At 38.9% G+C, this 16,832-nt stretch overlaps 1 protein-coding gene across 1 annotated transcript in view; it reads left to right on the forward strand.

Moving 5' to 3' along the window:
• NDFIP1 (Nedd4 family interacting protein 1) overlaps window positions 1-16,832 on the forward strand; it is a 42,194-nt gene that overhangs the window by 4,120 nt on the left and 21,242 nt on the right. Inside the window, exon 2 of the mRNA XM_010850643.1 lies at window positions 14,764-14,851. Within this exon, the coding sequence (XP_010848945.1) occupies window positions 14,764-14,851 (88 nt within the window). The remainder of the gene's footprint in view (window positions 1-14,763; window positions 14,852-16,832) is intronic.

Below are 16,832 nucleotides of genomic sequence, written 5' to 3' on the forward strand. Positions count from 1 at the left end.
TAAAATTTTTTTAATCTCATATTTTTCACTTTTTTCTCAGCTTTCTATGGGATAGTCTCAATTTTATAACTCTTAGATAAAATTTTAATATTTTAAAAAAATTTTCAAAACTCTTTAATTGCCCCCTCCCCTTTTTTTTTTAGTAGCAGGAAATGGCAGCTCACTCTAATATTCTTGCCTGGAGAATCCCATGGACAGAGAAGCCTGCCGGGCCACAGCCCATGGGATCACAAAGAGTCAGACACGACTGTCTGAGGACAGAGAATGGAGTTCAACATATAGTAGATGCTCAGTAAATGTTAGAGTCTTTCCTTTAGTAGCACACTGTCCATGTTTTATGGTTTTAATTTTTTCTCTTGTTTCTCTGAAATTATTGAAATGTTTTTCTTTTTAAAGTTTATGCTTTCCTGCATAATTCTTTCGTCTGTGTTGCGTTTATTCTCCTTGCTTTGGTATTTTATGATCTTTGAGTTAGAAGTAGGTGATCTTTGCCTGCTTGGTTAAAAGTACACAGTTGGTAGAGCAATTTGGAAGCTCACTCTGAGTGATGGAGCTTCTTGACAGGCCTTATTACCTTTTAATCTAACTAGATTGTTTCTTTCAGTGACAGTGTTTTTCTGTCTCTCTTCTGTCTCTCCCCAGAGCTTAGGCCTGGCTGCTACTATTCTAAGAGCTGATTGGCAGAGGTAGACTAGGAGATTCCAAGGTTTAGTAACTAAGTCTCTCACTTAATCACTCCTTTCCGACAGTCCATTCTTTATCCAAATATCTGGTGTCTCTGGTCCAGATTTCTACTGCCTCACACTCTCCAGAGAGTAAACCTCCAGTCTCTTAATGGGGATTCTGGGAGCTGTGTGTGTTTAACTGGGTCTCCAACTTCTCTTTCTGCTTTTAAATCTAATTTTCACTCTTACTTTCTCTGGTACCTGCTGCCACCAGTTCTTAAGCCTTGAGAGGGTACAGTGCAAGAGAGGTTGCTTTCCTGCTTCCTGGTTTAGGATTCAGGTTTCTTGGGTCTGCTGTGTAAGTTCTCACCTATCCTGCTTCTAACTTGCATGATTTTATTGCTGCTTCCTCTCCTGTTAGTAAAGTTTTGTTAAATTTGAGGCAAAAAAGAAATTAAAAAATGACTAACATTTGCATTTGAGAGGGTTTTGGAAGGGATAAAGGGGCTTCTTTGGTGGCTCAGATGGTAAAGAACCTGCCTGCAGTGCAGGAGATGCAGGTTTGATCCCTGGGTCGGGAGGATCCCCTGGAGAAAGAAATGGCAACCCACTTAAGTATTCTTGCCTGGAGAATCCAATGGACAGAAGAGCCTGGCGAGCTACAATCCATGGGGTCGCAGAGTTAGACATGACTGAGCGACTAACACTTGTACTTTTTTTGAAGGGATGAGAGACAGACCTATGTATTCAATTTTTAACTGGAACCTTATGATTGTAATTACTTCTTTTGATTATCATTTCTTTGATAAGTTTTTGGTTTAATGAGGTCAAAAGCATCAGTCATGGCCTGATAAAGTCTTTGAAAGATGTTGATTATAAAATGCAAGCAGTTACACACTTGCATAGTAGAACATTCTGTGATGAGGTAAAAGGAAAGATATGAAATGCTTAATGCATTTCCCTCTTGGTTCTCACTGTTCTTCCAAGAGAAGGGAAACTCCAGACGAGGCCTAAATTACAGCAAACTCTTTTCCCATCCATAATCTCTGCCCCATTGTGCTCTACTCTAAGCGTCATCTGATAGTAAGCAAGCATAACTGAGAGAACTCTGGTAGCTCATGAGGCCAGCAGAGCCAGGAAGGCTGCAGTTAGCATGAGTCTCTGGATTCTGGACATGTCTGTCACTTTCAGGGTTTGTATATTTGACTATACTCTTTAATTTAGACTCCATTTTAATTTAATTCCATTTTTTGATATACCAATTGGTGGTTTTTAGAACAGAAGACTTTCCAGGAATTACAGTGTGATTAATTACCAATTTTCCTTCATATGTACCACAAATGTTTATTGAATACCTAGTTGTACCCAATACACTATGGTAAATATTTTATTTCCAAAGATTGGAGAGGTTATTTCTCCTTTGTTTCTATTTTTGTTGCATGCATGGTAAGTTGCTTCAGTCATGTATGACTCTTTGCGACCCTGTGGACCATAACCTGCCAGGCTCCTCTGTCCATGGAATTCTCCAGGCAAGAACACTGGAGTGGGTTGCCATGCCCTCCTCCAGGGGATCTTCCTGACCCAGGGATCAAACCTGTGTCTCCTGCATTGCAGGTGGATTTTTTACTGCTGAGCCACCTGGGAAGCCCCATATGGCTTAATACCTAGCTTTGTATTTATTTGGTGATTTGTAAAGTAATATGAATACTTTTCGGAGAAGGCGATGGCACCCCACTCCAGTACTCTTGCCTGGAAAATCCCATGGACGGAGGAGCCTAGTAGGCTGCAGTCCATGGGGTCGCTAAGAGTCGGACACGACTGAGCGACTTCACTTTCACTTTTCACTTTCATGCATTGGAGAAGGAAATGGCAACCCACTCCAGTGTTCTTGCCTGGAGAATCCCAGGGACGGGGGAGCCTGGTGGGCTGCCGTGTATGGGGTTGCACAGAGTTGGACACGACTGAAGCGACTTAGCAGCAGCAGCAGCATGAATACTTTTAAACAAACTAGTAAGTTAAAATGGCATTAAGATTAGCTGTCATTTCTTTAGGTAGGTTTCTGTTAAAGCTACACCTCCATGCCTGATTTAGTCAGCATGTGCTAATAAAGTATCCATGCTGTTGCCACTCCCTGTTAAGTGCTGGGGTGAACACAGTAGTGAACCATGCAAAGGTCCCAGTCTGCAGAGGGCTGACAGTCTACTCTATTAACTGTTAATCAAGCAAGGGTGCATGTTCCTGTGGTGCAGAAAGTGAGGTTCTGACAGCAGGTGTTTACAGAAAAGGTTTATTTACAGGTTTTAAGCGAGGAGAACTGGGTAGCTCATGCTCAAAAGATCCAAACTCCCTGATGGCTTTCAGGCAAGGCTTTTTAGAGATAGGTGTTGGGTAGGAGGGTGGTTGGATATGTATGTGATGAGATCCTGGATCTCCTTCTGATTGGTTGGTCGTGAGGTAGCAGTGATATTTTGGGAATCTCAGCCTTCTTGTTCCAACTGGTTTGGGGTCTACTACCACAAACTCTAATGTCATAGTCACTAAACTCTACTAGTTTCTGCAGAACAGCTCAAAGGTATGCATCAGATTGTTATCTATATTCCTTCAGGAGGAACTAGGAGACCTTTGACTATTCTCCTAATCATTTAATGCTTGAGTCTGGTCTTTGGAACTTCGGGAAGATCTGGGAGACTGAAACCTTTCTACAAATAAGAAACAGGATGTAGAGAGGGGCTTTTATATCTAGAAAGGCCCCACAGGGTCCCGCTTTGTTCCATTCCCCCCCTTTTTTTGATAGCCCTCAATTCTGAGAGGAATAGATAAAGTTTAGGAGAGAGATTAATCATAAACTGAGCAGAGGCACTCAGTTTTAGGGGGACTCAGTTTCATAAATCCTCTGCTAGTCTCCTTTTCTCAACCTTTCTGGAATTGTTAGTGTGATTTATCTGCAGAAACATGCACAAATCATAAGTGTGTATTGTAGCTCAGTGAACTTTCACAAGCTAAACACGCGCATTAGCTAGTACCCAGTTCAAGCAGCAGCATTACCAGCATTCCAAAAGCTCATTTCAAGTGCCCTTCCAGTTGGGCCCCTACCCAGGGTAACGACTCAACTGGCAGATTAGATTTGCCTGGTTTTGATCTTTATTATATAAAGTGTAGTCACACAATAAAAGCTCTGTGTCTGGTTTCTCTTGCTCAACATAATTATGTTTATGATATTCACCTGTGATATTATATGTTGTTATAGTTTGTTTATTCATGTGACTGTGATATTCCATGGTGTGAAGTTAACATGATTTAGTAACCCATTCTGATGTTAATGGGCATTTGAGTAGTCTCCAGTATTATGAATAGTGTTTCTTTGAATACCCTGATAACATCTTTTGGTGAATGTATGTGTTTCTGTTGGGGTATATAACTAGAGTAGAATTGCTAGGTCGTAGAGTATATATAAATTCATCTTTAGTAGATATTGCTAAACAGTTTTCTAAAGTGGTTCTACAACTTTATGTTCCAAGTTTGAGAGTTCTGGTTATATATATGTGCGTGTATAAAATCTTAATGGAGACCAGAAATGTTCTGTATGCCAAGTCCAGAATCCTTTCATTTCTGTTGTGAGTTTATAAATAGGAACAAATAATTTTTTTAAATTGTTCTTGAAATCTAAAGAGATGCCAGTTATAATCCATATTCTGTTGGGACAAAGTTTTTTTCATAAAGCATTGCTTAATACATTAAATGATGAATGATTAAGAGTTCATTTTTTATTTCATGATGGTATTTTAGAGAGAAGACAACATGAGGATTTTAAAAACACAAAAGAATATTTACCATTCACGGACTAGATTTTATATAAATTATTTTAAAATGTGTGCTTGGTTGCTCAGTCGTCTCCTACTGTTTGCGACCCCATGGGCTATAGCCCGCCAGGCTCCTCTGTCCATGGAGATTCTCCAGGCAGGAATACTGGAGTGGGTTGCCATGCCCTCCTCCAGGGGATCTTCCCAATCCGGGGATCCAACTCAGCTCTCCCGCATTGCAGGTGGATTCTTCACTGTCTGAGCCACCAGGGAAGCCCATCTTAAAATGACTCTTGTCTAATTCCTATTTTCATATTGTTTATTCTGTAACCAAAAGATGAACCGTCCTGTCAAAGGCAAGGACAACAGGCCAGGAGCTTAGTCTCCAATTCAACTTATCTTTGCTGGGACTTTTAATTCCTTCTCCAAATAGGTTCTGGAGCTCTGAACTAAGAACCGAGTTTTCATATGGAACTAAAAAGTGGAGAAGAGGTAAGACTCAAGACATAATTGAATGCCACTTCTTAAAGGATGTTATGTTCAGAGGTAGAGGGGCTTAACTAATTGAAAGCTGTGTGATTGTTCCGTATTTCCCCAATCTTCATAAAATCATGAAGAGTGATAAGGAGTGGGGGGCACTTATCGCTAACCCGGAAGGCTCCTTCTTAGCTGTAGACTTTGCCTAAGCTAGGTGACCGGAAACATTGGACACCATTTACTTGACAGGGTCTTGATGAAGCCATCAGTGGTGAAAATATTTCAGTTGGATGTAAGATGTGGATCCCAGGGGTTGGCAGGTTGATGGCAGTTTTCTGGTGCCACCCAAAAATCTCACAATGTATTTCCCAGGTGGTGCTGGTGGTAAAGAACCTGCCTGCCAGTGCAGGAGACATAAGATGTGTTTCATCCCAGGGTGAGGAAGATCCCCTGGAGTAGGAAACGGCAACCCATATTAGTATATTTGCTTGGAGAATCCCACAGAGGAACCTGGTGGGCTGCAGTGCATGGGGTTGCAAAGAGTTGGAACATGACAGCACACAGAGAAGATATGGATCCCAGAGGTGGACAGGTTGATGGCAGTTTTCTGGTGCCACCCAGAAATCTCACAGTGCCACTATCCTAGCCATAGTTGGCTAGTTTAGTGCCTAAATGAATGAGGAGTTATTTCTCCTAGTGCCTTGGCTTCTTAAGAAAGTTGAAGGGACTTCCGGGTGGTCCTGTGTTTGGGAATCTACCTTGTAATGCAGGGGACTTGGTTCGATCCCTGGTCAGTGAACTAAGATCCCACATTATGCAGAGCACCTAGACCCGTGCCCAACAACTGCTGAGCAGGCAGGCTCTGAAACCTATGCGCCACAACTAGAGAGAGTCTGTGCTCTGCAGCGAAGATCCTGTGTGCTGCAGCTAAATTAATTAAAGAAAAGAATTGTTAAAAAGTTGAAGTTGGAGATGAGTGGCTACCATCTTGCCTTCCTCTTTTCTCTCTCCATGGTATGCCTTCACGTGTTACTTGGACCTCAGGTGAAAAATAGAAGAAAAGCCATCGAATTGATGACCATAGTTCGTAGCATTTGCTCTCATTTCTAAGGACTAAACGTAAATATTGACTTGGAATATTTTCTCTCTTTCCAAACCAAATTGTATTCATCGGTTGTTTTTTTTTTTTTTGAAATACAAATCGTTGTTTGCTTTATGTTTTTTCTTTAATGTTATTTTATAGTTTACACATACACATATATATATATGTATAATTTCACGCTAATGTATATAAGTATATGATAGCATCATATGCTTACATTAGTTGTGGATTTTTTTTTATTTTATTTTATTTTTAAACTTTACAATATTGTATTAGTTTTGCCAAATATCGAAATGAATCCGCCACAGGTATACCTGTGTTCCCCATCCTGAACCCTCCTCCCTCCTCTCTCCCCATACCCTCCCTCTGGGTCGTCCCAGTGCACCAGCCCCAACTGGAACCTATTATACAGAGTGAAGTAAGCCAGAAAGAAAAACACCAATACAGTATACTAATGCATATATATGGAATTTAGAAAGATGGTAACAATAACCCTGTGTACGAGACATCAGTTGTTTTTATACATGATAATGGTGATAACCACAAAAATCTTTAAATAGAAAACTTTACAAACTGGTGGCCGTTCTAAGGAAATTTACTGTGGTATTCTTTTCATTTGTTATTGCCATTGTCTTATTTAAAGCATTATCCTAATTACTTTGCTTTTCCTTTGCTTTGGTGAATTTTGATTTTTTAATTGTGTTTTTATCTTCCTAGTAAGAGGATTTGCATTTTGTCTTTTCCCTCTGCCATTAAATATGTTACGGATAGTCTAGATCTGGTGGTGATTTGTTTTTTAAATTATCTTCAGGTAAACAATAGAAAAAAATAATGTTTATTCTTTGCTCTTAAAAGACATTGTTGGTCAAACTCTCTTTTAATTACCTAATCCTAATATTTTTCTTTTCAGGGAAAGAAAACATTAGGGGATTTTTTAAAAGTGTGATTAGTTTGCAACTCAATGTGTTATTTTCCTTTATTATTTTTATCCATTCACTTATAGGTGTACTGTGTTAAACTCTGAAGATATTGATGGGATCAGGACCCACCCCCTCCCATTAAGGGACATAGACATTGATTTAGCAAGGAAGTACTCATTTGGAATAGTTGATTTTCAGTGTCCTTTTAAATAAATTATACATTATACAGGTTTGCAGTTTTAATATTAGAAAATACTCTTCCTTTTTTTGAGTTGTAATCCACATGCCATATAGTTCATCTTTTTACAGTGTACAGGTCAGTGGTTTTTACCGTATTCACAGGTTTTGCCACTGTTACTGCTGTCTAATTCCAGAACATTTGAATCACCCCCCAAAAAAACATAGTACTAGCAGTCAGTAACTCCACACTTGTCCATTCCCTAGCACTTGGCATCTGCCAGCCTTTCTGTCTCTATTATATTTGCCTTTTCTGGAGAAATTATATAAATGAAGTCATACACTATGTGGTGTTTTGTGATTGGCTCCTTTTTCTTAGCATAATGTTTTCAAAGTTCACTCAGGTTTAGAATGTATCAGTGCTTCATCGTTTTTGTTTCTTGGTTTTTTTTTTTTTTTTTGGTTAGGATTATTTATTTCTGTCCATCCTTTTGAAAGTGTGTGGTTAGTCTCTCAGTCGTGTCCGACTCTTTGCAACCCCATAGTCTGTAGCCCCCACCCCCTGCCAGTCTACTCTGTCCATGGCATTTTCCAGGCAAGAATTTTGGAATGGTTTGCCATTTCCTTCTACAAGGATCTTCCCAACCCAGGGATTGAACCTGGGTGTCTTGCATTACAGGCAGATTCTTTACCATCTGAGCTACCAGGTAAGCCCTTCGTTTTGAATGGATATACCAGATTTTATTTATCCATTCATCATTTGATGAACAATTTGACTATTATAAATAATGCTGCTATGAACATTTATATACAAGTTTTTCTGTGAAGATATATTTTCAGTTCTCTTGAATATATGTTTTGGAGTGGAATTTGCTGGATCCTTTTTTAATTCTGTGTTTAACTTTATTTTGAGAAACAACCAAACTATTTTCCATCTTGTGTATGAGTGTTTAATTTCTGTGCATATTCAGCACCACTTGATTTTGATTTTTTTTCCCTTTTGTTTATGGCCATATGCTTGGGTGCAGTGTGATATCTTGTGGCTTTCATTTGCATTTCTTGATGACTAATAATGTTGAACATCTCATGTATACTGGCTATATATCTTCTTCGGAGAAATGTCTTTTAAAATTAGATGGTCTTTTAATTATTGAATTTTGTTGTCAAAATTACCTTATATAAATATCATCCCCTAGTTAATAGTAAGTAAGTAGAAAACTATTCTTGAATGGATAGAATTTGGTGGTGGTGGAATAATTTATAGTCAGTATATTATATACAAATATAAGATTTGCAAACTGGTGGTTGCCAGAGGGGAGGTGGATTGGGGGGCAGATGATTAGATGAAGACGATTAAGGGGTACAGAGTTCAAGTCATGGGGATATAATGATATATAGCATAGGGAATACAGTCAGTAGTAGTATAACAACTTTGGTGACAGATGGTAACTAGATATCAGTGATCATTTTGAAATGTATATGAATATTGAATTACTATAAAGTGTACCTGAAACTAATATATGATGTTGAATGTCAATTATACTTCAATTAAAAAAAAAAAACTAGTCTATATACAGTAGAAAATTTGTAGTTCTCACAAACTTTGACTGTTTCTGAACAACAGAGTAAAATAGCACCCCCAGTGGTTTACCTAGAGAAATGTGCTTTTACTTTCTGGTAAATATACTGTCTCATTTGTTGGGATTTAAAGAGTATGCAAAAATAGTGGGTTGATCATTAGAGGTTTAAAATATTGCATTTTAAGGTAAATGTTTTAGAAATTAACGCTGAAATTAGAAGTGTAAATAGCATTTAAAGCTAAAGTTTAGGATTTTCTGAGACTGTTACTACTTAAAGGAGGTATCTAAACTTATCAGAATTTTCTTGCTGTTTAAATAGGATTCACCCAAGAAAAAAATGAGTCATGAAAATACTGTAACTTTATGGATTTATAGGATAAGTTCAGCATTATTTTCCACATACTTGTTATGTTTGTGTGAATTATGAGGTATACTTTGATAGCTCTTCTCATGGATTTATGAGTTTTGGGGTTGATCTTCTCTTTGATGTTTAGTAGAATTTTTTTTTTAATTGTTCTTCCATTCTTAGTAGAGAGAATCCAAGAATGACTTTATGTGCCTTTAGGTACTGCCATCCTGTACAGTTGTAAATGTTGACCTTAGTTTGGCCTAATCTGAGTCCTTGCTCTTCTGTTGCTTAAAAACAGCTCATTTCTAAATTGAAGCTCATCTTTAAAACTACTGGGATTTCCCGATGACTCAGTTGATAAAGAATCTGCTTGCAATGCAAGAGACCTGGTTTTGATCTCTGGGTTGAGAAGGTCCCCTAGAGAAGGAAATGGCAACCAACTCCAATATTCTTGCCTGGAGAATTCCATGGACAGACCATGGGGTTGTAAAGAGGCGGACATGAGTGAGCTACCAACACTTGCTTCAGAACTGCTTTTGGGAGGGTAGCGAGAAACCTTTTTACTATGGCGGGAGCTCAAATAATTTAAACTTGTAGGGTTTGTGTCTTTAAACTTGTTAATTGAAGTATGCTTCTGTTAGAACTTGAGTTATGTATGATTTCTTTATGGGAGATTCTGTTGTTTAAAACACCATGTATTTATTTCTGATAGAAACAGTGTGGCTAGGATACAGAGGAAGGTAGTAACAAGGAAAAACATCCTTTGTTTTAGTTGTGCTGTATTTCATAGGCTTAATATACAGGACAAAACATTTCAGCACCTGTTGGTAGGTGTTTTTTTGTTTTTGTTTTTTTTAAACTGAGAGATTGAAGGTAAAAGGAGAAGAGGGTTGCAGAGGATGGTTAGATAGCATCACCGACTCAATGGACATGAATTTGAGCAAACTCTGAAAGGTACTGGAGAACAGAGAAGCCTGGCGTGCTGCAGCCCACGGGGTCTTGAACAGTCGGACACGACTTAATGAGTGAACAACAATCAAGGCTAAGAAGTACCTAGAAGATTGTACCATATAAAGTGGGGATGTGGAAGAGTTTTAGGGATCTTCTGGGGAGCCATAACAGATTCTGCTCATGGTATAAGGAGGAATGCAAGTAATCAGGAAATAGGAGTGAGGGCACTGTCAGGAGTGTGGTGAAGAGAAAGACCATCTGAAGTTTCACATGATTCAGTTATTCCTTGATCAGCAGTGAAGACTCAGTTTTGTACTCAGTACTTTATATGGCATGTATAGGTAATCGTGTAACCAAGGGAAAACCACAGTTTAAATCTTATTTGGAGATAAGTAAAATTGATGAGAATTGTTTAAAAAAAATTATGTGACAGAAAAGAATCCAGAGCCCCAAAGGTATTTATTAACTGTCACAATTATACAATTAACCACCCTCCCCTGCGGGAGCATGGAGAAGGCGATGGCACCCCACTCCAGTACTCTTGCCTGGAAAATCTCATGGACGGAGGAGCCTGGTAGGCTGCAGTCCATGGGGTCGCTAAGAGTCGGGCACGACTGAGCAACTTCACTTTCACTCTTCACTTTCATGCACTGGGGAAGGAAATGGCAACCCACTCCAGTGTTCTTGCCTGGAGAATCCCAGGGACGGGGGAGCCTGGTGGGCTGCTGTCTGTGGGGTTGCACAAAGTCAGACATGACTGAGACGACTTAGCGGCAGCAGCCTGCAGGAGCATAGTGCAGGGAGAGGGCAGAAGTCCCACCACTTTTCAAACTTGTCTGTCCATAATCCCTACAAAGGAAATCTGTAACAGGTAGGTTGTAATCAGGCTTCCACTGATTACTAGATGCTAGAAGAGACTGGGCATCTTTCCAGCGGCAGCCTCAAACTGACAATGACACTTATTCTCTTAGAGAGCCCTGGGAGAGCCTGAGGATCCCTGAGCCCCAGGGATATGTTAGGGAGGACTGCATAGGAAAGGTTTCCAAGGATGGAAAAGGAGAACCTTAAGAATACGTTATGAAACCATGTAACCAGTCTCACAGCCTTATGAGCTCTGCTGCTGCTGCTACTGCTGCTGCTAAGTTGCTTCAGTCGTGTCCGACTCTGTGCGACCCCATAGACGGCAGCCCACCAGGCTCCCCCATCCCTGGGCTCTAGTGCAGTATTTTCCAGTCCCCCCACAATCCCTGTTAGTGAGTGTCTGGCTTGTTTGGCTGGCAGAACCAAATTAATGGCAGTAGATACCCCCAAAGTGTAAAAAGATGTACACCTAGGGATTCTGTTGTATAGCATGTTATTATTCACACTCTGGTGGTCACTGAATACTTCTTGAAGGTGATTGCCTCTTTCTCTCCAACACTGTAGTGTTTTATTTTAAACACCTTTCTTGATGGAGCCTAAATTTATCACCAGCATTATAGAAAGGAAGTCAAGAGTTGCAAACCCTACAGTGAGGTCCTGAGATCTTCCTAATACGGCAAGCCTCCTTAATCATAGTAGGTGTCTTTTTGTTGGTTGTTTTTTCAGCTAGAAATAATATTAGTATGATTGGTTACTAATAATTACTTACTATTTATTAATTAATGATCCAAAAGTGTTGAATTTTAATGGAGTAAAAAATTTTACCTGGAAATGTTTTCTTTTTTCCTCATTAAAGAGAAAATGGGGGTTTCTGACTCATTTGGAATTTCTTTGCTCTGTTATCTGTTACCCTGGTGTGGGATGATCAAATTTCACATTTCCAGGTTGCTAGGAGACAAGCAACCTAGCTTGCAGATACAGGTGTTAAAACTCCTTATTTCTTAGAATTCTGTATTTCTTAGAATTGTCATGCTTTCTTTCTAAAATCTTAATTATGCAGAGGTAACGGGATTATTTGACCAACCTCAAGAAATAGAAAAAAAATCAAATAAAAAATGAGAAGCTAGGTTTAAATAAAGAACATGACTGGCTATAGTAAATTAAGGCGACATTCGTAAAACTCTTATTTGCCTTTGCTTTTGCTGCTGACTTTTGCTGCTTTTTGCAGCTTTGTTTTTGCTGGGGTTTTTTGCACTTTCTGCAGTGCACAAGAGTGGTAGGTTGGGAGTAAACTGAGAATGCTTCGTCTGGAGGTATGCAGGCGTTAAAACTGTTCCAAGAGAACCTGGCCCCAGGAACTCTATTTGAATAATTTACTGATTTGGTCTCCCAGAAACATTTGGATTTACTGTAGCTATTTTGCCCAGAAGCGCTTCTTCTGAAGGGCTTCCCAGGTGGCTCAGTGGTAAAGAATCTCCCTGTCAATACAGGAGATGCGGGTTTGATCCCTGGATTGGGAAGATCCCCTGGAGAAGGAAATGGCAACACACTCCAGTATTCTTGCCTATAGAATCCCATGGACAGAGGAGCCTGGCAATCTACAGCCCATAGGGTCACAGAAAGTCACATAGATTGAGCATACATGCATGCACCACTTCTGAAAAGAAAATTCATCTTACATTACAATGCAATTATTTTGGGAATGCCTTAAGTTTAATGTTAGATAGCTAGTGTTAAAAAAAAAAAAAGTGCCCAAATGGTAGATGTTGATGAAAATTTGGCAGAATTCACTTGAAATTGAATGCTTTGCATTATTACCCTCCCAGGTAACGCTAGTGGTAAAGAACCTGTCTGCCAACAGAGGAGACTCAGGTTTGATCCCTGAGTCAGGAAAATCCCCTGGAGGAGAAAATGACAACCCACTCCAGTATTCTTGCTTGAGAAATCGTGTGGACTAAGGAACGTGGTGGGCGACAGTCCGTGGGGTCACAAAGAGTCAGACATGACTGAAGCAACTTAAAATGCACACATGCTTTGCAGTATTAATCAGAAAGGTTTTGTTTGCTTCTAATTTTGAACAGCGTGGGAATTGGAGACTGAGATCTTTCAGATTTAATATCTGCTTCATGTGAGGACAGGTCAGCCTTTCTCTTCTTAGGTTTCAATTCAAGATAGAGTTCTTTGCAGCAGTTGGTTTAGAAGGATTTGTATTTTATCATTGGCTCAGTTGGCTCTATATGTCTTTTTTTTTTTTTTTTAATTTAAAAGATATGGGCCGTTTTAAAAATAATTTTATTTATTATTTTCTTTTTGGCTGCACTTGGTCTTCGTTGCTGCATGCTGGCTTTATTTGCAGCTTGTGGGGGCTTCTTCTTGTGGTTTCTCCTGCTACAGAACACAGGCTTTAGGAGTGCAGGCTTCAGTCGTTGTGGCACACGGTCTCAGTTGTCTGCTGCATGTGGAATCTTCCCAGTCTAGGGATTGAACTCATGTTCCCTGAATTGGCAGGCGGATTCCTATCCACTGTACCACCAGGCAAGTCCAGCTTTATGTAGCTTGATGGTATACATCTGGTACCCAGACCCCCAGGTCAGTTACACTGATAAATACTATGTTAGTACTTTATAGATTGACTCCCATTCTCTACCAGTTAATCTTTTTTTTTTATGTTTTTAATTTTTTCTTTAAAATTCTTTTATAAAACATAGACACAGAAAACTGAATAAATCGCATATATTTACGTAGCATTTACTAAACATGAATGGAGTTGACATCCACAAAACCAACACCCAGATCAGGAAACAGTACTTCCATCACCTCTGAAGTATATTCTCATCTGCCCACCAGTAGACTGACTCTTAGCCAGTTCATCTTTTAAATGAGCTGTATTCTGTTGTCACAGTGGAAAATTAAATCACTCGTCTTTGTTTATGAAGATGAGTTGGGTAGATTGGTAGTGGCAGAAAGACACTTTCAGTGTCAGCTATGTAAAGTAACTGGAGCTATAGATTTGGCCAGTGAGAAAGTTACTGATATAGAAGAGGAAGATGTATTGACAGAGATTGTATGTAGAATTTTATGTTTTTGAAAATATCTCAATTATTTAAGATACAATCTGTGCAAACTGAGTAAACCTTGGTTTTACTGTGATTTGTCTTTGTCTTAACAGATTTTTATTATTCTAACTGGAAAAATTATACAAGTGATAGATGTTCATTACAAAACATTAGAACATACGTATACACAAGGAAGAAAAATCTCCTCTGATGCATCTCCTGAGATAAACAATGTAAACTGTAGATGTCTATTCATAGACCTGCTTTCCATCACGTAACTGTCTTTCAAAACCAACTTATGTGATTCATATGGTTTGATAGGAGAAGGCAATGGCAACCCACTCCAGCACTCTTGCCTGGAGAATCCCAGGGACGGGGGAGCCTGGTGGGCTGCCGTCTATGGGGTCACACAGAGTCGGATACGACTGAGTGCCATAGCAGCAGCAGCAGCATGATTTGATAAATTTAACTTTTTTATGTAACAGTACAACACAAATCTTTCTGTTCAAGTCATCGAATTTTCTTCATTTTCATTTTTGTGGTTACTTGGTAATCCTTTGTGAGGTGAACTGTAATTTATTTAATAAGTCCCCTGTGATTGGTATTTAGGTTGTTCCTGAATAGCATTTATTTGCTACCTTATTTGCCTCTTTCTGATTATTTCCTTAGGATAAATCCTGGGAGTAGACTACTTCGTAAAGGATCTGCACATTTTAACACTTTTGAAACCCACTGCCAAATAGCTTTCCAGAAAAGCTATTCCAGTTTTCAGGTTTTTCTCTAATTGCCCTTATGCTTGCATTAAAATGTGAAATTTTTATTTAGTTGCAGAATGAAGAAGAGCCTGGAGAACCTGAACAGGCTGCAGGGGATGCTCCTCCACCTTACAGCAGCATCTCTGCGGAGAGTGCAGGTAGGTAACAGGGTGAGATGACTGCTGAGCTCTTGAAATGCGTTAGCCAGAGACTTTTGGCTACTAAGTATTTGTTGGTGTTGGTATTTGCTTCAGCTGTCTGTAAGAAGTCTTTAACATTATTTGTAGTGTGTAGCCTGAGGTGAAAAAAACTCATGTTACTGTTCTGAAAAACAGATAAAGGCCCCATTCCAATGTGGCTTTTTTATGGAACTTAATTTCATTTCAACACTCTTAATATAAGGATAGAATTCAGAAACCAAGTGATCACGTTTTTTTCTCTTGTTCTTTTTATAGTTTTCTTGTTAGTTGTTCTGCTCTTTGATTCTAGTACCTATGACCTGGAATATAATATGTTTGATTTCTTTTATAATAAATAAAAGGCTGATAAATCCTTAATTAAAAAAAGCTAGAAGTCTCCCATTTTCTTCCTCATAGTTCAGACCCTCCTTAATTAATTTTTTTCTTTCCATCCTGTGCCAGATTATCTTTATAATTTTCACACACATGTTTAGAAGAGATGGGGGAGAAGAAAGAAAATTGTGATAGTTTAGGACTTTTGGTAATTAGATCTTTGTGATACCAGTTCTGCTTTAATTGCTGAAAACTGAGCAGTTTTGATGGGACCTCTTCCATATTCTCTGAAACAGAACTGTGACAGAGTGGCAAGTACGTGACTGATGGTTAGAAATAGAGTGGTGCACACATGTTGGTAGGGGGAAAAAAGTCAAAAATCACTGTTCTGTATATTCAGTTTACCTGTTTTAATTTGTGGTATATAAATTGTGGTAAATACTGGATTTTTGTTTTGAATGTACTAAATTAGAAAAGATTGTCATTAAACTTTTCATGGAAACTTAAAATTTTATGTGAGGTGTCTATATCGATGGATCCCATTTTTAAAAAATCCTTTGAAATAGGGAAATATAAATATTCTTGATTTCCCTCAACTTAAGGTAGTAAGGAGAGTTCCCTGGTGGCCTATTGGTTAGGATTCCAGGCTTTCACTGCCATGGCCTGGGTTCAGTCCCTGATTGAAGAACTGAGGTCCTGCAAACTGTGTGGTGTGGCCAGAACAAGCTTTCCTTAAAGTGGTAGGTATCAGTTTTGTTCATATATTCAGAATTACTGTGGCTATGGGCAATTCAGACTGTACCCATCAACTTGTAATATGATTTTTAGTGTGATTTAATTAAAAGTAAAAAAAATTTTAAGGAAATTATATATGCATGTATATGTGTGCATCTGTTAAAGTAGTTATTGTGACATAGAGAAAAATAAGTTTCTTGAATTGGATTAGGTGGCAGCTTTAGTTTCAATAATACATTTTCCTTATTTTATTCTAAAAGCTTTGATATTTTATTTTTCTCATTTAGGTAGGTCTGCATGCCATCTGGAGTTGTTTTTTTCTGTATAGTATGAGGTAGTGGTCAAGATTGTTTTCCCTTACAGATATCCAGTTGGTCCCACACCACTTATTGAAAACACCATTTTTCCTCCACTGTACTGCAGTGGCACCTTTGTCATGAATCAGGTGACCATATATGTGTATGAGTATCTGTTTTCTGGACTCAATACTTTCTTTGGTCTGTTTGTGCCTATACTCCAGTCTTAATTCCAGAGCTTTATAATCTTGATATCTGGTAATTAGGTCCTTTAATCTTTTTGTTGTTCAAGATTGCTTTGGTACTTCTTGGCTTTTGTATTTTCATTTACAGTTTAGAATCAGCTTGCCAGTTTCCATAAAATGGGAAGAAATAAACAAAAACTCTGCTGGAAGTTTAGTTGGGATTGCACTGAATCTGTTTATTAATTTGAAGATAATTAGCATCTTTATCTGGAGAAGGCAGTGGCACCCCACTCCAGTACTCTTGCCTGGAAAATCCCACGGACGGAGGAGCCTGGTAGGCTGCAGTCCATGGGGTCGCTAAGAGTCGGACACGACTGAGTGACTTCACTTTCACTTTTCACTTTCATGCAT

Source organism: Bison bison, unplaced genomic scaffold, assembly GCF_000754665.1.
Source record: "Bison bison bison isolate TAMUID 2011002044 unplaced genomic scaffold, Bison_UMD1.0 scf7180017864291, whole genome shotgun sequence".
Classification (NCBI taxonomy): domain Eukaryota; kingdom Metazoa; phylum Chordata; class Mammalia; order Artiodactyla; family Bovidae; genus Bison; species Bison bison.